This window comes from Micropterus dolomieu, linkage group LG02 (assembly GCF_021292245.1).
Source record: "Micropterus dolomieu isolate WLL.071019.BEF.003 ecotype Adirondacks linkage group LG02, ASM2129224v1, whole genome shotgun sequence".
NCBI lineage: Eukaryota > Metazoa > Chordata > Actinopteri > Centrarchiformes > Centrarchidae > Micropterus > Micropterus dolomieu.
In genome coordinates, this window is record NC_060151.1 from 28,886,340 (window position 1) to 28,911,878 (window position 25,539).

At 40.7% G+C, this 25,539-nt stretch overlaps 1 protein-coding gene across 2 annotated transcripts in view; it reads left to right on the plus strand.

The window, feature by feature from the left end:
• Positions 1–20,914, plus strand: part of LOC123961631 (xylosyltransferase 1-like) — a 46,957-nt gene extending 26,043 nt beyond the window's left edge. For both annotated transcript variants that reach the window (XM_046037161.1, XM_046037153.1), the window contains 7 exons: positions 1,892–1,972; positions 2,385–2,601; positions 4,018–4,194; positions 7,469–7,737; positions 12,700–12,895; positions 13,187–13,523; positions 15,475–20,914. In XM_046037161.1, coding sequence (XP_045893117.1) covers positions 1,892–1,972; positions 2,385–2,601; positions 4,018–4,194; positions 7,469–7,737; positions 12,700–12,895; positions 13,187–13,523; positions 15,475–15,797 — 1,600 coding nt within the window. In that variant the 3' untranslated portion in view covers positions 15,798–20,914. The remainder of the gene's footprint in view (positions 1–1,891; positions 1,973–2,384; positions 2,602–4,017; positions 4,195–7,468; positions 7,738–12,699; positions 12,896–13,186; positions 13,524–15,474) is intronic.
• Positions 20,915–25,539: the final 4,625 nt, after the last annotated feature.

Here is a 25,539-nt window from a genome sequence, read left to right on the forward strand (position 1 = left end):
AAGGCTAATTAACGAGACCATGGCGGCCCGCCACTTCTTCTTCATGTTGAAGTCTTCATGTTACGCCATACAAGAACCACATGCAGCATTATTTATAAACTTGTTGAACTTAATGAATTTAGCGCGAGGATACACACAACGCCCAGTTTTCAAAATAAGGTGTCTATACAGCATGGAAATAAGATTAATTGGATTATATTCACAGAAAGTATAAAACTTATTACATGTGTCCAATAAAATTTAATAAAAACAATAAAATTTTAGGGAAATGACTTATTCTATCTTCTATTCTTTGATTTGGGCTTTTTGGAAAAACATTAAATAAATGACTTTTGTTGCTGTTTCACCACCATTTATAGCTCTACAATGGGTTAATGTTGAAATAGTTTATTAGAGCACAACATTATTTACAAGTGTACAAAGTTCTTCATAGATAACCTCCTAATTTTGCACCAAATTAATTAATTTAACCTTAAAATGTACAAAGTTTTCCTTGATGGGAGGGTCCAAGGCCCACCCACCATAGTCTTTTAAAATCCTGTGGGAAACACTGCTGCAAGAAAGCAAAGAAGTGTATTTCAAACCATTGTTTTAGTACATTGCAAAGTCTAAATGCAGCTTTGACTACTTGATCAAGATCATAATTTGCATTAAAAAAATCCTAGATGATGAGCATCTTTGTGATATATGACCAGTCGTAGACAAGCCTTTAGTTAGATTTAAGTGTGTCTGAGTTATTGATGAACGCAAACATGCCCACAAACGCACACATGCACGCCTGTGGTTCGCCTTAACGACTATAATCAAACGTAATCAAAGCGACCCGTCTGTCTGCTGTCCTGTCTACTCATCAGGACAACACCAGGCTGTTTGAGCGCGCTGCCTCCGCTTCAGGCCACACACTGCAGCTTAGCCGTCTTCTCTCAGCTGGAAGAGGAAGCTAAATAAACGGGCCCAGCTGTCCCAAACAGAGTTAGATGGAGTCACTTTACTTCCCCTTAATGGAAGATTGTTTTGCATTGTTTAAAAGAACCAGTCAGTTCATTCAAATAATTAATTGCATCCTGCTGAGACATCCTGCCTTAAACACTTTTTAAAAAACACATTTTATTGGGAATGTGCGTGAGTCTGTTTTTTGTTTTGGTGGTATGTTTTTCTCTCTCGTGGCCAAACAGATGACGACACGTTAAGATACTACCAGATGAGTTTAAAAGCACAAACTGTTTGAGCAATTTAAATTACGAAGGTAAATGTGGACAACAAATGAGGTTGGGTGATGGTGCAGTGAATAAGACACATGCCTTTGGTGTGAGAGACCCAGGTGACGCATCCACCAATGTGAGCAAGACACTTAACCCCTCGTTGCTCCAGAGGCGTGCGACCTCTGACATGTATAGCAATTGTAAGTCGCTTTGGATAAAAGCGTCATAAATGTAATGCTGCGAATGGACTTCCTACATTTAATTAGGATTAGCTCATATATAAAAGTATTGGACAAACTGAAATTTGGACTTGATGACTGTGACCAATTTTCATACCAGTCCTCCTGATAGCTGTTGAGATATTTCCCTAAAAAACAACCTTGTGAACCTCCCTGCGGCGCTAGAGGAAAAGTCAGAGGCTCACCAGAGTCATTACGATTCATCCTCTGGAAACCATGAATGTCTGCACAAAAATGTCAAATCGATCCAGCCAATAGTTGTTGAGATATTTCACTCTGGAAGTGGTGGATCTCAGCTATCGTGGCTTAAAAACATGATACTTGCTCTATAGATTAGTAAAGTGACATACAAGTCTAGTCAGAGTTTGAAGTGGGATGCAGGAGGTGTGTTTCTGTGAACTGCAGCTGATTGTCTGAGTTGTTGATTTGGCAACTGCTGTCTCCCGTCAGGACCAATGAACAGCTGGTGGCTTTCCTGTCCAAGTACCGCAACATGAACTTCATCAAATCTCACGGCAGAGACAACGCACGGTAAGAGAGAGAGAGAGAGAGAGAGAGAGAGAGTCTGTCACTCTGTGTCTCTTTGTCACAGTTTCACTCTTCAGTTCAATGCGGATTTTTGAAAATGTGGCGTTCAACATTCCCATGAGCAAGTAGTTTAATAAAACAGTTAATGCATTAACTGTGGTAGTTTCATGTAGATCTTTTTAATCAAATTAAAGATGTATTTTTGTTCCAGTTAAAAAGACATTTAAGATGTTTTATCCAAGTGGTGAAACTTTATTTAAGTCAGTGATCAATGGCTGAACATGAACATATATTCACTAATAATCTTACAGAAATACACCTGTCCATCTCTACAGTACATTTGTCTGCAGTCTCCAAGTATTTGAAACTGTGTAAATATACTTTAGTATTTGAACACTGGATGCCATGTCCTCAGTTTCATCCGTAAACAGGGTCTGGACCGTCTCTTCTACGAGTGTGACACCCACATGTGGCGTCTCGGGGACCGCAAGATCCCTGAGGGCATTGCGGTGGACGGAGGCTCTGATTGGTTCCTGGTCAACCGGGCCTTTGTGGACTATGTGGTCAACTCCCAAGACGAGCTGGTCAGCAGCATGAAGCGCTTCTACGCCTACACGCTGCTGCCTGCTGAGGTAAAGCACACATGCACTGCAGTAACCCTTCAGAACCCTTCTTTAAAAACACAGTGTCCCCTAGAGGAGAACGTGAATAGAGGCGTTGTTATCGGTCTCTGGACTAACTGATAAATCAACTACTAGCCGCACGCAAATGTGTTTCTGTATTCACCCTCAAAATACATATTTGGCATCCCTAAAAACGAGTTAGAGGCGGTACAATCAGTGGCATAAATTGATTAGTCTATTGATAGAAAACAAAACAAAAATATTAGTAATTTTAGTCCCTATTTTCAAATGTCTCAAATGAACTGACGAGTGAGACGCTTTAATTTACACTTAGCCACACATCTGATTACTGTAAAACAATTAATAGCAGAGTCCTAAACGGCCGCCTATCCCGTTAACTGGCCTGGTGTGGGAACACATTTTGACAAATTAACGCAGGTCTCGATTAAACGCCTGGTCTGGTTTTTATAGAAGTTCTTTGGATGTATAAAACCTCTTAAACCCTGCGGGGGCGCTGCTTTAGCTATAATTCTTATATCTTTACCAGTGTAACCTGCATGGTACAAAAGATAAAAAGGGGAAAAAAAGTTTTTTGAAGCGCTCGTTAAGTCCGAATGTGTCCTTGATTATTTATATTCCTTTAGTCTGTAAGGGTCAAAACAATCAAAACAGCTTTTCGTAAAAAGTAATCCTGTCATGTGAAGTCCATTGCTCTCTGTCTGCTAACTTCTGCTACACTTCACTTTTCTCTATTCAGTGATTTTAAGAAATAAAAGCCCGGGCTATTAATCAAAGTTTTACGGTTCTTCCCGGGCTACATGTACATTTTTAGGTCAGATCTATTTCAGTGCAGAGGTCGGTGATAATGCACCTGAAGCTGTTTCATGAATTACATAAATGCTAAAAGAAGAATAACTTGTGCAGTTAGTAACAATCAACTGTTAGCAATAACGGCTAGCAGTGCAGGAAGACCGACTGGTAATTTCACACCTTTTTAACATTTGGATAGAATGTGTCTTAGCAATTAGATTTCAATTCCTCTAGAGTGCTTCTTGGATGCATTTACACTATTTACAGCTTCACAGCTGTCTGATCTGTCCAAAATGCTGTGACTCTTAGATAATGAGTGACAAGTTAGACAGAAATTATATTATGAAATCCTGAATTAAATCTCTAATACAATCATATAATAGATTTGATCCTAGAAACAACCTAAGTGGATAATTAAAACAGCACAGTAGCTGTCTAAAACTTAACTAAGATCAATACAAAATGAGACAACACATCAAGATCCACTCAATCGAGGAAATTATTCTTAGATTTGAGATGTAATATTTGTTTAAAACATGTTTTTTTAAGTAGATTAGATAGATTTATAGGGATTAAAAGACATGCCTGTCTTTTTGTACTCGTCTCCACCTGCAGTCATTTTTCCACACCGTGCTGGAGAACAGCGCCCACTGTGAGACCATGGTGGACAACAACCTGAGGCTCACCAACTGGAACCGCAAACTGGGATGTAAATGCCAGTACAAGCACATTGTGGACTGGTGTGGCTGTTCACCCAACAACTTCAAACCCTTGGATCTGCCGCGCTTCCAGGTGAGACTTTAAAGACCTTTCGGCTGATCGACTTTTCTGCCACAACTGGTGATATTAAACATGACAGATCTCCTGTAACTTCTCAGTAGTCACAAACTTTCCACAGGTGATTATTTTTTTTAAACGTTTGTTTTTAAATATCAAATTTGATAATGTTGCAGCCCTGGAATGACTGCTAGAGCTCAGCTACAAAGATCATCACGTTAGAAACCGTCGGCCTTCAATCACGCTCTCCTGTCCACCCTTCCTTCTCTGAGCCTCGGTGGCCGGCGACCAAAATAGCTTCGTATTCACAAATTAGCAGTGCTGCTTTTCCTTACAGCAGGCGGCCCTCGGCTCCCTGTAACGACAGACCTGAAGACAGCGTCTGTGGTCGAGCTACTGATGGTTTCTATAAGAAGAGCTGATCCTGGAAACAGCTGTACAGTCGAGGCAGTTGGTATTTTTAGAGCTTTGTAGCTAGCTGCCGCTGAGGTTTCTAAGGTTGTCATTATCATATGGTTTGCCAGCTAGAAAGACGGCTTGAATGTGAGGTGCAGGAACACGCATGTACAGTATACACAGCACAATACACACTTTATTTCCAATATTTAACTGGTTGAGACTCTTTGACATCAGGAATCTCTTACAAACTGGAGACCTGATTTTAAGGAACAAAGATTTTTTGTTTTTGAGAAAAAGTTGCAGATTCAGCATCATCCAACCCACTGCACAGTTAAAATCACATGAACCAGAGAGTTCTGTGTAAATTAGTGCTGAAATGATTTGACAATCGAGGAAAAAAATAAATCAATCAGTAACAATTTTAATAATCTGGTTCCAGCTTCTCAAAGGTTTCTCTCTTTTAAATCACTGTAAACTGAATATTTTTGGGTTTATGGACTGTTGAGAAGAAGCCACATTGGGCAGTTGCTCGTCTTTCTCATCTGATTAATTAAAAGCTTATCGTTGGTAATGAAATGGTCATCATGTGCAGCGCTATTATTGTTCGGAAATGTAATAGTTAAGCACCAACAATTGTGATAATCGATTGATCATTTAAAGTAATCTCTTAAGGGAAAAATGCAAAAGATTCACTGGTTCAAGCTTAAAAAATATACATATTTTTAAAAGAAAAGTTGCTAACCTTGGGGGTGATTAGCATTCTTCACTGTTTTGACATTTAATTGATTAAACAATTAAATGATTTAACTGAGAAAGCAATCAGCAGATTAATGAATAATGAAAATAATTGTTAGCTACAGCTTTAATATTAGTAATGAACCTTTAAAAAACCCCAAACATCAAACTCTTATTCCCAAACATTTGGCCGTTTTCCTGTCTCATCGCTGTGAGCTTTGGGACTGTTGATCAGACGGTGGGATCTGGGATGTTGTGGTGAGCTTTATGCAGAATTGTGGAAGATGAATCAATAACGAAACTAGATTTTTAGTTGTAGCTCTAGTGCAAAGTAAAAGAGAAAGCGTGTTCACAAAGTCAGAATCTGTTCATTCTTGACTTCATACAGCTGAAACGGCTCCAACACGAGAGCAGCTGCTAAAATCATATTTGGCTGACATTTAGGGAGAGTAGAGAACATACAGTAAAGGCACTTATATATAATTTCCCTCTGATCTCATGATGAAGAAAAGAAAAATCCCTCCTGACCCTGTAACTAGTGGTTTCCACTGTTATCTTTAGGCGTGTAAGGACACAGACTGTTAGGTAACAGTCCCAGAATAACCTCACAGATAAAACTGTCCTGCTGAATAAAGAGCTGCAGCCTGGGCAGTCCTTGTGGTTCTTGTTATGTTGGGGTTTCCCGGCCCGCTGGTTCTGCCGCTATCCCACCAAGAGCTGGTTTGGTGAGGTCACACCCTCCCGGTGACGCCGTAAACCACGCCTTTCCTTCCTCCAGACTGTGCCCCATTTACTTACATCCCAGTTGTAGAGCCTGACCGATACTGGATCCTTGAGACCGATAAAAAATATTTGAGAGTTCAATAGTCGCATATAAATTAATACCGTTACCGCTATTTCTAAATGAACTCAAACATACAGATGTTCCTGTACTGACAGTTCTTGTTACTCAGTGCCAATACCAGTATATCTGCAAAAATCTGCTGACGTGATATTGGCCTGGACAAATTATTAATCAGGTAGCAGAAGCACCAAAGCCAAGCCCGTTCGTCAAAGTGAAAGTGAGATGCAGTTCTCCACTTTTTGTCTTCAGCCTTCAAAATAAAGGATATGTTCTTATTTAATTACTTAAAACGTACTTAAAATTAGACATAAATTGAACAGACTTACTGTATGATAACTTTGTGACGTGGTTCTCCAGTACGTTGGATGTGTGTTTGTGGAAGTTCAAGGAGACCCCTTCACTTCTACTTAGATATCCTGGCATGGTGTCAAACCGTGTGGGCCATAGACTAGACATACTTTACAGGGTGTTTCCAGGGCTGTGGTTACCATGGTATCATAAGCTTTGGATTTAGTGCGAGAAGATAAAAACTCAAGTCTTACTTTTTTTTTTTTCTCCTCTGAGTATAAATAGTTTCTGTGTATGATGAACATGTGAGAAGGTCCCACGCTGCAGTGACATGCAGAGTTGCTTCGGGCTCAGACAGTGACCACAGGTCGCACTGAACACTGCACTGATTGTAAGTTGCTTTGGAAAAAAGCTAAATGAGTAAATGTAAAAACATGTAGAAAGAAACAAATCTGAAGATCCTCAGCTACCACAACAGTAAAATCCCTTGACCACGGGATGGTACCACCTCAACTCGACTCACCTTTTTTGGTTTTCCGTTGGGCAAATCTGGTACCTGGTAGGTGTTTTGTATCCGTCAAGGTTCCAAGCGAGCTGATACCTAAAGGTGATGTGAAATCCCTGCAGGCTGCTAACTGGTCAATGCTGGCACCAGACAGGGTGTCCTTAACAAACCCACCACTTTTTGAATAGATCAGGCTCCGGGGCTGCTTTATTTAATGTTTTCTGTGGTACAGATCAGGTTAGAACCCCAGCACCACCCACAAACAGTTTATTTCCCCAGAGCTGTGGACAGGCTGCAAAAATCCTAACAATACCCATCACTACCACGGCCACTTGGCCCTCCCTTGCACACACATCTACACACAACATAATAACTTGTCTTCGCTGTTTTACTGCTCCCTATATAGTTTTTTGAATATTTGAGTATTTTATATTAAAGTTTATATTTAAATATCTTTTTTTTTATTGACTAATTTTATCATCCGTCCTTGTTTTGCCTTCTGTCTTCTCTGACCACAGCAAGTGTCCAGACCCACCTTCTTTGCCAGGAAGTTTGAGGCCAGTGTCAGTCAGGAGATCATCGACCAGCTGGACTCCTACCTGTTCGGATCGTACCCCCCGGGCACGCCGAGCCTCCAGGCCTACTGGGAAAACATCTATGAGCAGGAGACGGACGGCCCCGCCAGCATATCAGACTCTGCGCTCAGCCACTACCACGCCTTCGCTCGTATGGGACTGTCCCGCGCCGCCAGCTCGCTGCAGGGCCATCCCAATGACAACAGCTGCAGGTATGAAGCTGCAAGGGAGGATAGTCAAAGGGGTTCTTTACATTATGAAGGGAAACTTGATGGGTTTTGGGGTTCACGGGGTTGTTCCAGGAGTTTGTATAGGGGGCCCACAGGTGCTAAAATTAATGAACAATCTTACTGTAATGATTCCAGTAAGGGTGCACTGCAAACGGCTGACACTTCTGATAATTGCATTATATATTTAATTCTAATTCAAGTAGACTCTTCCCACGCAGCTCCCTGAGACAGAACTGAAACATTATGCTTTCATGCTTAACCTGTTTGGTTCATTTTTAAACAATCACTGGTGTGTTTTCCTGTTTGGTTTGGATTTTTCGGGTTGGTTTAAAAGCTGTCATTAAAACTCTGTTGTGGACCAACACAGCTACACAAAAACTGCCTGCAAAGAGGGTCCTTGGTCCGGTTCCAAGGGATTTCTGGTCCAGTTTGTTTGCTGTGTGAAAGTAAAGCAGACAAACCTCAAGATGTGGTGATATGAGACATGTGATCTAAGCACAGATTCAGCAGATAAACAACTTTTAAATCCATCTGCTGATTGTGAAATGGTATGTAAAAGTGGTGACACTAATCATTTGGTAACTATGGCAGCATGTGTTTGTGTCAGCAAACTGTTAAAACTTAGTTTGGACCCTACTCTGTATTTTAGCCACTCCTCCATTTAAAATGTGTGAAACGTAGCGGCCACACTGCACCTCCCACCTTATTTATGGTACAAGACACTTATTTTTTGCCACTATTCAAGATATCGATTTATTAATGATCGTATTTGTCAAATCAGAGATGAATTAACACCTAAGGTTTCGCAAAGTGCAGCATCTCTTGCTGTCAATTAGCAGAAATTAAGTTTCCCACAAGGGTGCATGTAGTTCTGATGATGACAGTCAGTGAAACTGTCCAATCAATGAGTCACAGTTATGTTAAAAACTCTTGGTTTGTTTGTAATTAGTCAGTTGAATATGGGCCACAAATAAAGGGCAACAATTGATATTTTTCCTTGGTTTAAACCAAATGAAACAAACTACAGGTGTGCGAATAAAAGTTAATAAAATGTTTCTGACTTTGTTAAAGGCCAGATCGGCCTCATGTGCAGGTATCGGTCCTCACCCGCCGAGAGTGTTTAGGGTGCTTTGCACAAGTCATTTAGATGTTGGGTCAGTAAATTTGGGTCTAGTGCAGGGAGAGAAACTGCACACTCACTGTCTGAGGGGAGCGCGGAGGGCTGGTAGATAAAATGTGTCCAAACACAAATGTTTCCGCTAAACTCACCACCACTGCTGCGTCCAAATTAAATATAAAGATAACGCTAGCTTGTGCTGGGGAACAGTCAGGCTACAGTGTCTGCACAGACTGGATTTTTCCAGCTGCGTGTGTGTGTGTGTGTGGGTGTGGGTGGTGGTGGTGGTGGTGGGGGTGGAGACCCACAGTAGGTACAAGGAGGCACTTGTTGGAGTTTGGGTGGGGATTGGTGGCTAGAATGGGTGGGGACAGCATTATGGCAAGGGTGTGTGTAGAGGGGGGGGTGAGTGGGGAGTTGAAACAGGACTAGTGTGTTCCCTTCAACCTGGGATTTCAGTTAAGTAACCTCTCTGACCACGTCCACACTAATGTGGATGCATTTGAAAACACCATCTACACCATGTCTACAAACAACAAAAGAGTGAAATAGCTTCTTCCTCAAAACATTACTGCCACCAAGTAGTAAGCAATGTGTTTGTATGGAGTGAACACTGAAACAAACTGGGTCTGTACAGCTGATCACATGGTGCAGGTCAATCAGTAAAGTACAAAATCACCAAAAAACATGGTCCCAATACACTGAAATAAAATAACAAAAAAGGAGCATGATAAAATACAATCTGAATAAAAAACAAAATAAACTTTAACTTTGCTCAATCGTGCCCTAAATAAAAGCTTTATCAAACAGAAAAGTCTTAAGTCTAGTCTTAAGAATGGTCATGTTGTCTGATTCCCGAACCCAGATTGGGACCTGGTTCCACAACAGAGGCGCTTCATAACTGAAGGCTCTGGCGCCCACTCAAAACCCTGCATTTTGAGAGCGCAGTGCTCTGATGAGGGCAGTAAGGTATAATGAGCTCTTTGAGGTAAAACGGTGCCTGGACATTTAAGGCTTTGTTAGGTAAGCAGAACAATTTCACACAAATTCTCACATAGATAATGCTAACATGTTAATGTTTATCAGACATAGGGTTTACCATGATGGCAATAATGATGCTGCGTTCCAGGCTACTCGGAACTGGGAAATTTCTAACCTCCCAACTAGAAAAAGTACCATGTAACGCCACTTGAAGTTGGATTATGTATATATATATATATATGTACTCCGACTTCACGAGCAGCAGCCGAATGACGTCGCACAACAATGGCAGCTCCCATGGAAGCACACATTGTAAATGGCAAACCATAAACTAAAGGGCAAAGTAAAGCATTAAATTAAAATAATATATACTAGTATCTAATAGTAAAACTTCTTCTTCTTGCATGTAAATATTTTGTCAATGTTATTAGGTAGCTGGTTACAGTAAACAATCTCTGAAAGTCATCTTCTCTACCCAAAAGTTATTCAGGAAAATGTTAAAAATGCCCGGAAATGTGCAAACATTGGGAAATATAGCATACAACTTTTGAGGATTACCAAAGTCCTTATAGGCAAGTCATGCCACTCAGCCGCCATCTTGGCTACGCCTCCGGGCAGCTATTTCGGAATAACAAGACCATGCTTCTATCTAAATGAATGGGGAGAGAGCCAGAGCTGTATTTTCACTGGTCACCGGGACATAAAAACTACATGTAGTTTGCAGCAATAAAATCTGATAAAAATCGCTGAAAAAGTTTGAAAATAGCGTTTTTCCCGACCGGTTATACTACGCGAAGTATAACAGACCCTTACATCAGTAGAACCACACGATTTGCTGAAATTCCTGCTTTGGCTGTTAAAAGCAGACAATTGGCTTTCTAGCGGGAGCGGCGAGATAACTGCCTTCTTTGCCGTTACGGGCTTCCCCCATAGAGTTATATTGAGGATGTGATTGAGTGGCAAGTCTCCTTTATAAAACGCTTCTGGGAGGCGTTAACGAGTAACTTATAGTTATCACTTTTTTTAATAAAATGGCCTACTGCTGAGGGTTTAACTGTGCATCAACTTGCCAAAGAAACAAAAGTGTGTCACAGTCCGCTATGCTTCAGCCATTTGGCGTTGTGCACCACCATGCACCTAAAATGCTTTGAGGTCGGACGTCGGGTATTTTAACTTGGAAATTTCCAAGTTCTGACCGGTCTGGAACGCGGCATTAGCACTCAGTACAGTAACCTGTGGCAATGTCAGAGGATTCCCAAGGTCATGACAATTCACCGTGAACATGAATGTCAATGCCAAATTTCACGCCAAGCCATTTAATAGATGTTGAGATGTTTCAGTCTGGCTGACGGACCTTGCTGTGCATAGAGCCGACTGTCTTTGGGAAGATCAAAACCTGCCAACAACCCAACCACTGACCAATCAGATCACTGAAGAAACTGATTCAATATTCCTACCACTTCTTGACACGGACAAACGAATTTACAATAAAGTGACAAGTGACAATGAGCAATGGATATTTTTATAGATCAGTCAAATTGCTTTTCTGTTCCAGACTTTCCTTGTGTTTAATCGGGTTTTAAAACGGAGGGATACTTTACCAAACTAAATATATAATGACAAGTAAAGCAGCGTTTTCATTGCACAAAGATTCTTTCAATCCCGAAGGGATTCCTGACACTGTCAGTGTTTCACACTGCAGCTCAGAATAACATGAGACGACTTTGTGATGATTATTTGAAAATAAAAGTATACCCTCTGTTGCCTTTTTAATAAATAAAATAATCCATCAGACAGTAACTACCATGCTATAATAAAGACATAGAATTCACACACTTACTTTTAACCTTAGTCTTACAGTTAATGTGCCTTTCTAAAGCTACTTATTGTATTCTACTTTATATTGTCTACATGTCGCCCTGTAGAGATCACTTTTTACTCATTTGGCAGACACTTTTATCCAAAACGACTTACATTTGAGGAACAGCATACAAGCGTCAATACAGTAAGAGATCTACAAAGGGATGGCAGAGCCAGGCGGCGTTCGTTGGAGGAGCGCAGTGGCCCAGAAGGAATTTAGGCTTGTAATATGGAGTTTAGGTCGATGGGACCGAGAGATGGCAGCAACATGGTCAGAAAATGACAGCTGGTCGTCAATCACCACCCTGGTTGGAGTGATGGTTGAGGAGTCAATTTGTAGTTCGATGTTTTAAAGCAACAGTACAGCACCTGGGGACCAACTCTGGATTCTGGTCAAACAGCACTGCCTGGAGAACCTAACATGGAAACCACGGCAGGTCGCAGACACAGGGAGAACATGCAAACTCTTATCCAAACTCCATACAGAAAGGCTGGGCAGACCCCGAAACCCGGGACCTTCTTGCTTTGAGGCCACAGTGCACTGCAGTGGTGGATAGATAGCTTGGCTGGAATGAACTCTCGGTCTCTCTGTGATCCTGATAACTGGTATCAGAAAGTTTCAGTCACTTTATCCAAATTTTCCGGCAGGTATATTCTTGCAATGTTGCTTGTAATTGACAAATCTTGGTTTTCCAATCCAGCTACAAGTGGGTTTGTGTGAAAGAGACAGAGTTAACAGAGACAGTTAAACAGATTCCTGATACCAGTTATCAGGATTATCATTGCCAGGTAACCAAAAGAGAGCAGTTCTATGTTGACCTTACGTCGAGGTACAGTCCCCTGTTCTTTGAGATTCGAAATGTTGAGACACAGAATATGTGATGACAGAAACAGTCTGCCAGCTTTGGGTGAATGAAAGGACAACATTTTCAAATGTATCCTGTTTCAGACGTGGTCTAAGTACAGTATGTATTTGTGTCTCTCAGGTACGTGGCCATGAGCCACCCAGTGTCAGTCCACCTCTACTTCCTGTCAGACCAGTTCCAGGGCTACCTGGTGAATCATGTGGCCACTAATAGAGCCTCCACGCAGCTGGAGAGCCTTGAGACCTGGGTGACTTCCAGAGACCACTTCACACTGGCCAGCCACCCCAACCCCACCAACAGGCTGCAGCATGTCCAGGTCAGACAACACACACATACTGAGGCTGTTCCAGGGGTCTTTAGTTTTATATCTAAAGGCGACTGTTAGCAGAGTTTTGTTGCAGGATGTGATGGTGTGCAGGTACGTATTGGCAAGTAAAACTTAAGTAAAACCTTAAAATAATTCTAAAATCAACTAAATGGCAAATGTTCTAAATGTTCCATTTCCAGATGTCCCTAAACAAACAGATAAACTGTGCACCCCTGCAGTCTGAGACCACTACAGGGTCTATCCGAACACGGCGATCCTCACCCTCTTCCTTTTCTTCAGGTTGGGACAGACTGGGATCCTAAGGAGCGTCTCTTCAGGAACTGGGGGGGTCTCGTGGGCCCCGAGGACGAGCCCGTGGCCGTGCAGCGCTGGAGCCGAAGCCAGAGCAACTTGACGGCCACTGTGGTGTGGATCGACCCCACCAACGTCATCGCCGCCACTTACGACATCCTGGTGGACGCCTCTGCTGAGGTCACCCACTACCGGCCGCCGCTCACCCTGCCGCTGAGGCCTGGCATGTGGACGCTGAGGGTGCTGCACCACTGGAACCCGCTGGGCCAGACCAGCTTCATCGTGGCTCCGCTGGAGTTCCATCGACAACGGCCCTTACAGCAAGGTGAGCGACCCCAACGCTGTCACTCAAGAAGACGGATTACTGCGAGAGGGTCAGGCAGGAAAATACACACAGAACTGGATTCAAGCATTTAACGTTTCAGGTAGAATTAGTGATGGCTGATATGGAAAAAGCCTGCAAGTGTTGCACGTCTGCTCGCCTTAAAGACAGCCAGGCTCCACAGTTACGCTGTTACGCGGATACGCTGAACTCCGACAGCAACCAATCTGTTATCTCTCCTCGCTTATTACTGTACAAAACATTCAGGTAGCAGCTTCCGTGGCAGGCGGCTCATATCAGCTGTCACTAATATTATTTCTGTAAGTAAGCTGATGGGAGGCCAAAATAAAACTTGGCTGTGGTCGGGTTTGCGTGCTCTCTGCAGGCTGGTTTCTGGGTTTGTTTATGGAGGCAAAAGAAGCATCTGCAGTTCCAGCAAAGTGACGCATCTTCTCTCCTTTCGGGCTGATTGCGTCATCCATAGATAAATAATTCAGCATTTAAACTTCAGAGTTTTGAATCATGACCTTCAGTATTTGGATCAAACAGCTTTGTGAAAAATGAGGCGGACTGAATTTAGTGTCAGATACATATTTAATCAACATTTAAGTAAACAGAGTAAGTATCAGATCGGACTCACATCCGGAGAACTTTTTGACAAACATTTTCTAGAGTAACATGTAAACGATTGTCTTTTTTTGTGCAAAGAGACAGTTAAATATTACTAATCTGGTACAAGGATTGACAATCAACCTTTAGAAACTCTCGTAGAAACACCTGTCGACATGATATTGAGGGACGGGGGGGTCACTGTAGTTCATATGTCATTAGCAGATCTAATACTTAAATTACACAGAGCAGGGGCCCTCCTGTCACAGCTGTCAACACCATGCATACATATATTTATAGTGTCAGTGTTCAGTCACACACACACACACACACAGGGTCACCTCTATCCGAATGAGCTTTTCCTGGGTTAGTGTTGGATTTGTTTGACCTCCACAGGTGCGTGCGTGCGTGCAGGGATAACTGCAGAGCTCTAAGTAAAGCCTGCTGCATGAATAGACTGAGGTTTTATTGGCTGGTGTCATAAAGTGAAGGTGTGATGTGATGTAATCTGATCAGGCTGTGTGTTAAAAACTGTTTTCATTTAGCAGCAGATGGAATATTTGTTTCATCCAAATGGACAAATAGAGTATTTGAGGATTCTGGAAACACCTTCAGAGGAGCAATAAGTTTTGTAAAGTGACCTTCTGGGTTTTTTTTTTTAAAGATTGCCAGGGATTTATTTCTTGGAAGAATCAGTATCCCAATTTGTGACCTTGGCACTCTGTAAATTACTTCACAACTCAGTCACAGACTTTTCAGTGCAAACCTCGGGAGAAATAAAAAGAAACTTTTTTTACCTGTTATCCAGCAGAGGTTTGCATCTTGAAAGGTGTGATCTCTGTCTGCCCAGGATAAGAACATCTTTAACATTTTAATCCAGTAGCCTCACAGACTGAGCTACAAACACGACCTCGCTGTCCTCTTCTTCGCTGTATGCTCGGCACTGGCTGTGGAAAGGCACGATTAAAACTTTAGTTTCACCCCCAGGCAAAGATGTTCTCAGACAGTAAACACTTACCTTTGACGATGCAAAGGTTTGTATTCCCCCATAAGGTTTGAGAAGTCTTGTGGCACGTACGGAGTGCCAAGGTCACAAATGAAAAAATTGGATGCTTAACATGAAATCTGTGGGGGGGGGGGGTTTATAAAGAGACCAAGGTTATCCAAAAGGCAGTACTGCTTCTTGGTGAATGGCTAAAAAGTTTGTCTGGTTTGGAGAAGGAAAAAATGGCTTTCCAAGTCCACCTTCTCGGGCTTTTAAATGTGATCTTAAAAATTCTCCTTTGTCTCTTTCCCCGCCATCTTCTCCTCCCGCCCTCTCCTAACCCCGGGTCCTGGGATCCAGAGGATCCCCTGCGCTTGCACCGCGGCCCGCCCAGAAACTCCTACATGGAGCAGAGTTTCCACGGCCTGAACCCAGTGCTGAAGCTACCGGTGAGCCTGGGCGCCGTGGAGGAGGCCGAGGCCAACGCTGGCCTGACTGGGGCACCGCTGCGTCGCTGGGTGGACCGGCTGCTGGAGGGCCACTGGTCGGCCGCAGACGTCTGCTCGATGGGACCCAGCGCCTGTCCAGTCATGCAGCGCTGCCGTCTCACCGTCTGGAGCTCCGCCAGCCCCGACCCCAAGTCTGAACTGAACCCGCCCGGAGAGGACGGGCGGCTCAGGTAGCAGACGGACAGACTGGGGGGGGCGGGCGAGTGGACGAGGAACAAATGAAGGACGACACGGGGCTGACGCCCTGCTTGTGTCTGGTATTTATTTATTTTAAATTGTGCAACGTCAGAGTGAAAGAAAATGGACGGATCAAACAGCGAGGGGGAAGAAGAGAAACAGACTCAAAACACTGAAGAAAATATTCTCCTTCAGTCCTCAGTCCAGTCTGCTGCTCTCACTGTTCGTACTACAAAGCTGTGTGTTTGTGTGTTTGTGTGAGAAAGAGAGCGAATGTGAATAAGTGTGCGTTGAAGCAGTGTGTCAGAAGAACTCTGTACCTCTTGTTGTGAGTCTTTCCCTGGGTTAAAGGAATGCAGGTGTGTTTCCAATATTGAAAACTGACGTGGTTGCTCATTCTTAGTCCCAATATTGTGAAAACTTTTGATTGAGGCTTAGTTAGGGCTTAATTTTAAAACAAGGGGAAAAGCATTAAAATGGGGGAAATATTACTTAAAATAAGAAAAATTATCTGCCAACAGAACAAGAATATTTCACATATTTAAGTGAAATTCTCTAACATAAAAGCCACCTGGTAAGAAGAAATATCTTGTCAGACAAAAAACAAGTATATTTTGCCTTCAGTTAAGATAATTACTGTTACCTAGATTTGAGTTTTTGCAGTGTTGTGATTTTTTTTTAGTGATCGTATGTTTTATTTCAGACTGTTATCCCGAGATTACAACTGAATTCAAAGTTCCCAGTGTTGCTGCCAAAGGACTTACCTGCGAAAAGTTTTTCCATAAACAAAATGAGATTGAGGTTGTTCTAACTCTTAGAATATATAATCTTCCCTATAGAATTGCTTGCAGCTGAAATTACAGCGCTGTTTCGGCATGAGATAAAGAGGCATTTAGGTGACCTCAAATAATGACAACTTTTGTTTTGTAGCTATACATGTTGACTGAAACAAATCATCAAAAAGAGTGAAAATGTTTGTGGGTCCTCATTATCACAATACAATGTTTGATTTCCTAATTAAATCTTGGGATAACAGGCTTGAAACAATACGTAGGAGCACCGTTTGTTTTCTTGAGATAACACAATTCTTTAGCTGTGACTTTGAGACATAATGAGCCCCAGAAAAGTCATTAGAAATTCTCATACAGAGCCAGGTAGGTGTCGGGGGGGTATTATTCCCTCAAATTACCAATTTGTACCCAAAATATTTATTTGATTTGTATCGTGTAAAAAAAAAAAAAAAAAAAAAAAGTTCTTCGCATTCAGTCTGAACGCATTTTTCAATCTCTGATGTTTAAACTTGCAGAGACCACCGCTCACATTTCGTCTCCACAGTCAGTGTTGGTTTCTTTTAGCAATGAAGATGACTTAATCCTGACCTGTAGGATTAACCAATCATTGCTGGTTGACATAAAACGCATCACTGCCGGTGTACCAGAGCGGCGGGAATGTCGCCACAGTACACCGGACTTAAAAACTCTGGTGTACTGTGAGATTTACCTGGCGGTGAGAGGCTTAATCAGCGGTGTGTGAACTCGTTCGGCGAGTAAATGTAAAAGTCCCGCACTGTCACTTTAAGTTTTAAGTTAACGTATTAAAGTATTAGTAAGCAAAAGTACCCATTTTATAGAACGGCCCTTTGCGGTGTGCCATGATCCTGTAAATATTTTAATATTGGGTTATTATTGATAGAAACATCATGGTAATGTGTAGTTTTTACTTCTTTATGAACTGTTGTTTAATCTATACTCATATTTTAGAAATTAAAATGAGTAACTATAACTGCCAGATGTAGTGAAGCAAAAAGTACCTTTGGAATTGTACTTAAGTACAGGTAAGTTACTTTCCACCCACAAACTACCTATTAAGAACTTATTCTTCTCCCTTGACACCGACCGGCTCTGGTGTCTCTTTGTTCTGTGCCATGTCTGAATCTTTCGGACCGCCTGAGACTTGAAGTGAGAGACGTCCGAAGAGACTCACCTCTTTATTTTCCTTTTTACTGTACAAACGTTTGATCTGCTCTCTGCTGCACAAACTGATGTGACTGTGTCAAAGCGTACAACTGCTGCGTGAGTAATTTATTCAGAGGTTTATATAAAAACTTTCTTATTTGATAGCAGGTGAGATTTGTTTTGTTATTTTTAAAGGACAAACTCCTCTGCTTTTGTTTCTAAAGGCCTTCAAGTGTTTGTGAGGACTGATGGTTAAATGATTTGTCAGTTTTGGGTGTTAAATGGCCTCTTCTCCTCGCTGCCTTCTGACTTTTCTGCTCATTTCACGATTACTATTTCACACCTATGAGTTTATTAAAACCACAAAGCTGAAGTACAGCTACATATTTTAAACTAAGAAGGACATTTAAGTTGTGTTTTTCACATTAATTTTGACTGGACATTTGGACAAATGCCCATTAGATGTGAGTAGGTCTGTCACGGTTAAGTAATTTCCACCGCGGCAATGGATTGTTACGGTTGTGGAACTTTTGAAGCACTCATTTATTAATTTAACACGCCCTCAAGGGTACAGTATGAACATTGCGCTTGTTGTGGTGCTTGCCATCCTCCACGGTAGGCTTGACCAATAGCGCGGTATTTCAATTTTGCATGTTATCGCGACAGCCCTTGATGTCAGGCATTAGAAATGCATGTGTATTGTACTGTATGTGTCTGGGCACTGTGACATAAACAGTATTTCATTTATAATTATGTGAAACCAAAAATAGAAAGAAGCTTTAAACAGGAAAGAAATTGGTTAGACATTTCAAATTGTTAAAAAACTGACATCCCTGCAACAGTGATTTAATGTGTCTGCATTCGTTTCAGATTTATGTTTTTGTTTTAATCCCATTTTACATATTTCTGCATTTAAACCAGTTACGTACATGTGCATAAAATATTTAATTTGACTTTCCTGTGAGGTGAGTTTGGATGTAGCACATTAGAAGGGGAGAGGAAGCGGCCACCCAAGACGTTTACATGCACCTTTAGAGTACCACGCTGCTCACTGAAGGTTCACAAAATATAGTTGTACTAAGTCTGGGTTGCACCAGTAAGGATCAAAGTTACCCTGTGTGAGAACAATCTGTTCTCAATCATGCAAATAGAGAAGAGGCCGACGTAAACAGGTTTCTTAACATTTTTAAAAGGCTTTGCTAATGTTTTTATGGAGGTAGGACATTGATTCAACATGTTTTGGAATCCACACAGTGAGTTTCAGTGTGAACATAAACACTGTTAATTCACAAAGACACGTCCACGTGGTACCTTCACGTCTAAAAATCAGTGCAACCGGTAAGAAGATCTAACTCAAAATTAGGTTATAGCTGGATTTAACATGGCAGCTCCCTTTCAAAAGCAGCAGTTTTCACATTTTGAGAGATGTATAAATTCAGTTTCTTCCAAAGAGTTAGATTTTATACTATGTTCACGTCTGTGCGGTAAAAATTAAACCGCAGCAAGAAAGTGAATAAGTGTACTTCTCAAAAGTAAGTTCAGGCTAGCCTAACTCCACACAGATGATCTCAAATGTGCAATTTTGTGCAAGATAATATCAAATTAACTAATCTTAATCCTTGGTGGTGCAATCCATTTTATCATTAGTTACTATAAAAACTAATATTTAATCATTTTAAATAAATTATTCCAGTGTGTGTAGTTGTCATGACAATATTATTGGGACCAAAACTGGAGACCAGTGGGGATTTCTAACCACGAGGGTGAAGCTCTGAATGAACTGATGGTGTGACTTAAAGTAAGGACGTGAACAGTAGGGCGTATTTATTCTAGAAATGATTGTGACTATTATCAGTAATGTGTTCTTTGAAATGATGGATGCATGGTGCAGATGTTTCCAGATGTTTGAGTTGTGGATCAGAACAGTGTCGGTGGGTTTAACCCTGAAAGAGCCTCTCTGCTAACCACAGGATGTGATTAACGGCAGTTTACTGCCGCTAGATTAAGGATTAAACAGAATGAAACAGGTAGAGCCAGGGTGTGTTTTAACCGCTTGATCAGCATTAAAGTGATCATGAGAAACGATTGTCAAACAGGTCAAAACTTATCATTAGGGCTGGGCAAGTTAACACATTAATATCGCGTAAACAAAACATGTTATTGCACTTGTGTATATAGCAGTACATTTAGAATTCATTATTCAATTTTGCACATAATGCGATTAAAAATTGTAATCATTGCCCAGCACTAGTTATAATGCAAAAGAAACACAACTATCCGAATACTTTTTTAATTAAAGACTTCTAAGAACACGGGCAATAGTGTCCAAGTCTAAATCTATACTTCAAATCAAGTGATATAAAAACAACTTGTCTTCCTCCTGCTGTCCACAGTAAACGGTATTTAATCCCCGGCAACTGTCTGATTTTATCCCAAATAAGGGGAGTCTGTCTCATTGTTTCTGGTGCTTTCATTCTAATGCTGAAATCAAACTGTTAAACTATTTAAATTCTGTAAAGGTGTTTTTAGGTACCATTTATTCCAGTCAGAATTACACTTATCCTAAAAATTAAACCAATTTATGTTTGATATGTATTTTTCATATGAGCAGTAAGTCAATATACAGTAAATCAGTATTTTGTAAAATACTCACAGATGATGTACAATTTTTAAGTTAATGAATAGACAAGGTCCAGCTCTTTGGACGCAGTGCTGTGATGGTGCCACAGAAGTCACGTGACTATCTTTATTTTGATGGTGTGGAAACGTTCAGAGGTTGATAAAGTCCGCAAATCGTGGAAGATAATCGGAGAGGTTTGTACTTTTCATGGGTTTTATTTTCCACGCTCTATTGCTGTTAGTTTCTTTAACATCCAACCTTTTTGTTTTTTCGAGTGCCAGTTCAGTATAATTGACTTGTTTTGTTATTTTCTTGCTTTTCTTTATCGTTCTCGCTCTCTCTCTTTCTCTCTCTCTCTGTGGGAGTAGTGCTGTGCCTTAGCTGTACTCCTGTTTTAGGAAACCCTCTCTGAAAGCGTCAAAAAATGTCTCAAATGTCCTAAAACCAAAACAACATAAATAAAGAATTGTGAATGCCTTATAAATGACCTTAGTGGTTTTGAAGTACAATTTTTGAAAATAAAACAGAATCTCCCTTTATTTTGTGCCTGTGCAATTTATTTCACACGCATGTGTTACTGTACATGTATTTATTATTAGGTATAAATGAGTTGAATGAATGATAAATGAGTTCCTGCATTGGTGGAATGCAACTACAGTAAGTGCATTTACTGAGTACTAGTAAGCGCTAAACTTTTGAGGTACTTGAATTTTTCAATTTTGAGCAAAATCATTTGAAAGCTAGAGCTCCTACTTACTTTGCAGATTCAGAATTCACATATAAAGCATATGATGTGTATATAAAACATGATGCAATTAAAACAAAATAAACTTAAATGGTTTTATAAAGTAGTTTAAAGAAGTTCCACCTCAGCCAACTACAGAAAATGTCTTCTTACACATTAAGGAATCAGTAATAATTTCAAAAATAAATATAAAAAAGGAGCCTTTTTACTGCTAAACAAGTCATTTTACTTTTGATTTTACATTAATAGACTACCATCTATATAATGGAGCAATTTAATTTTTCCCTACTTTTGCTTTGAATACTTTATGGAGAACTTGTGTCCTGCAAGCAGCTAGTGTTTGAAAAAAAAACAAAAAAACTTTAGACTAGTTTGTGAGGTAGATTGGCATTTATATCTTAAATTGTATAATAACAAAGCTGCAGTGTGTGTGTGAAAACACTGTTTGTCGCTGGAGCATGCGCAGCATGTAGTGGCCCTTAGAGGAACTGCATCTTAAATCAAACCACTGTTCCTGTGCAGATACTCAATTTACCTTTCCACCTACGTCACACCACATGCCAAGAACCTGGCTGTTAGATTTGACTGTTTCAGCTGGCAGGTAAATTCTGTTTCCAAGTCCAGCTTCTTCCAACTCAAAACCATCTCCAAAATTAGCCATTTCCTTTCACCCTCTGATATAAAAACATCATTCCTGCACTAATGTCAGTTTCTTTATAGAGCTGGCTTTGTGCATATTGTCGTATTGAAACAGGAAAAGGCCAAACACAAACTGTTAGAAGAGCTGTTGTCTAAAATTGTAGCATGGGACACCCCTGTCCCAATACTTTTGTCCATGTAGTGTACATTTATGTTTGTCTTTGTGAAGTGCTTTGCTGCAAAACCTGTTTGCTTTTTATATTAATAAAATAAAAACTAACAAACTAAATTCAGACCTTTTTGTTAAATAACCAGTCTGGTGACTAATTTTTTTTAAAAACACCAAAACCAAGTTGTGTGTGTTTCTCTGCCTGATGTCTCTTCTTCCTCTGATTCATAGAGCTCCATTGTTGTCCAGAAACTATTAAAACCCATCAGTGAGCCTCACTGCTGCACTGGGTCACATGTTCCTCCATCATTTTTCACCATGAACAATTTGGATTTGTTGACAACAAAAATATAGAATCACCAACCTTTAAATATGCCACATGACTTTTTCCCCCTAATTTCTCCACCCAGGTCTTGTTTGAGCTGAAAAGATCTTAAAAATCTCTTCCTTATACAAAACATTTCATATCTACAGTGAAGCGCAACCGCACGGCCGGCAGGGATGGAATCATCAATACAGCTGATCGATGACACACAGCTGGAAGGACGTGGCTAATCGAGAAATCGATTAATCGTCAGTGGTGGACAGTAACTAACTAAACAGTTAGTAAATCCAGCTTTTATATAAATGCTTCAGAAATAATAATCTCATAATATGCAATAGTATATTAGTCACAGGGAACAATACACTGCATTGAGTATTTTTACTCTTAATACTTTAAAACACATTTCCTGATTACACTTACAACATTTTTTATGCAGGACTTTTACTTAAGTTAAGGATGTTCTTCATCCACCACTGTTATTGGACCACCGTTTCAGCTCTGGTAAAAGGTCGTAACTGGTTCCTCTGATAAGTCACCCTTGATAAATGGTTGTGAGTTGTAACTAATCAATGTATTAAATAATAAAACCTGATGCCATTAATAAGAACAACTTCTGGGTTTTCAGGGTGTGTAAACTTCTGCTTTGTCTTTCTCTTTCTTGCAGCGTGTTGTTTCTGACCTATGACCTTTCTTAGAAGAGCTGCAGAGAAACTGGTCCGAGAATCTGTTACTACGTTCACCACTGCAGACTTTTGTTTGAGAAAAGTACAGAGGACATGAAGACAGACATTCTCAAGAACATTTCAAATCAACCCTATACACATACACATGCCACATAACTTGTTTATATTTTGTAGTATTGCATTTATATTTTGGATTTCCCTCGGGATAAATTAAGTCTTTTCTTGTAACTGTCCAACGGTGGGCGAGAGGCACTTCATCACAGGATTATAACACTGATTATATTATTAGTAATTCTGCTGAATTATATATTTACACTACCTCACTGGGGCCGATCATTCACTCACACGGCTTCTCTTACCACTGCTACGCAGACGATACGCAACTCTACCTATCCTTCCCGCCACCGTCTCGACGCGGATCACGGACTGTCTCTCGGACATATCTGCATGGATGAAGGCTCGCCACCTTCAACTAAACCTCTCTAAGACTGAACTCTTAGTCATTCCAGCCAGGCAACCTATCCATCATAACATCAAACTACAAACTGACTCCTCAACCATCACTCCAACCAAGGTGGTGAGAAACTTGGGTGTCATGATTGATGACCAGCTGTCCTTTTCAGACCATGTTGCTACTGTCTCTCGGTCATGCCGCTTTGCTCTATACAACATAAGGAAAATCAGGCTCCTACCTCACTCAGTACACCACCCAGCTCCTGGTACAGGCCATGGTTATCTCTCGCCTCGACTATTGCAATGCCCTCCCAGCGGGTCTTCCAGCTTGTGCGGTGAAACCCTTACAAATGGTCCAGACAGCAGCAGCACGTCTGGTTTTTGATCAGCCCAAAAGGACTCATGTCACTCCAGTGACCTCCACTGGCTCCCTGTGGCCTCCAGAATCAAATTCAAGTCACATATGCTTGCATACAGAGTGACTACTGGGTCTGCACCCATCTACCTAAACTCCATAATACAAACTTACGTTCCTTCTCAGCCGCTACGCTCCTGCAACGAACGCCGCCTGGCTCTGCCATCCCTTCACCCAAAGCAATCCCAGTCCCGGCTATTCTCATCTGTGACACCACGATGGTGGAACGAGCTACCACACGCCCTCTCTAATCTCATGAAGCTCTTGAAAACTCATCTCTTCCGAGAACACCTCTAACTCCTAACCTCTAATATGCACTTCCTGTGCTCTTCTTCTTCTATCCCCTACAATTATCTTGTATGGATTGCACTTTTTGTTTTGATTGCACTTTTTGTGAACTCTTACTTCCTTCCCTTGGTATTTACCCCATTGATGTGATATGTACTGTGAGCTCTTACTAGTATTTATTGCTGCTCTTACTAGTATGTATTGTCAGTTGTAGATCTGTAGTTGATGCTCTGTTGATGCTTGTATGTTGTTCCTCAAATGTAAGTCGCTTTGGATAAAAACGTCTGCCAAATGAGTAAATGTAAATATATAATTTATGTTCATATGGGGACGTTTAAACCTGAAACTCCTGTTTACAGCTGAGAACATAAAGTGATCCAGAGAAGAAGAACCTTTCACGTGTCGTTGATATGTGTTTACATCTGTTTAACTGTTTGTGTTTACAGAAGACGACGGAAAACGTTCTTGTGGACTCTGTCCAGTTCTTCAGTACCAGAACACATTAACAGCGTCTCTCTTATCTTAGCGATTTAAGAGAGGGCTGATGACATCTTTCAGATTAAAGCAGCAGTTATCCATTTGTAAATACATAATGAATACTACATTCATTTATTTAATGCTGTTTATTATTTTCTGAATATTTAATTTCTTCCCTAATTTATCTTCTGTCTTGGTCACAGTGGGGACTTTCTATTAGATATATGACTTTATGAATGAAAAAACATTCTGGGGGGAATTTTTATTCTTTAAGAAATTAAGAATGAATTACTTTACAAAAATACATGAATAGATGATCAGTATTTCATCTTGTCACTTGTGAAAAAGTAAGTTAAAACTTAGTCTCTCAATATTATGATTTAACAACAACATATTTTCTGGGATGAATCAGAGTTCTGACTTACTCTGAGCTGTACTGGGTCATAATTAGGTGATACCACAATTATTTTAATCATTCCTAATTATTCATATTAATTTCCAAGTAGAAACTCGCTTCCATAAATGTTTGGATTAGTTCAATGTTGATGTTTTTACACTGTAAAACACTAAATATAAAAACATAATGGATTATTGGCACAAAATTACTTACTTATTGTCTGGAAAAGCTCCTTCACAGTTAAACAATCTTTACACTTCTGAACAAAACCCTGAGCGAACAGGACTTAAGAGAAGGAGGGACATGTGTTCCCGACTCACCTGTTTCAACTGATGATTCAGGATTTGGTTTTACGGCGGCTCTGCAGTCAGCTTCCAGCTGGTCCGTCCTCTGCCGTCCTACGAGGACATCTGGAAAACATGATAGAGTCACATGATGTGGTATTCTTTATAAAAGCAATAAAGGGCACATTATATCGAATGCCTATAGTGTAAGTCAGGTGTTTTCTGTGATGTTCATTTGTATGTGCACAGGTAAAAGGGTTATTTTTTGATCTAACTTAAATTTATAGAT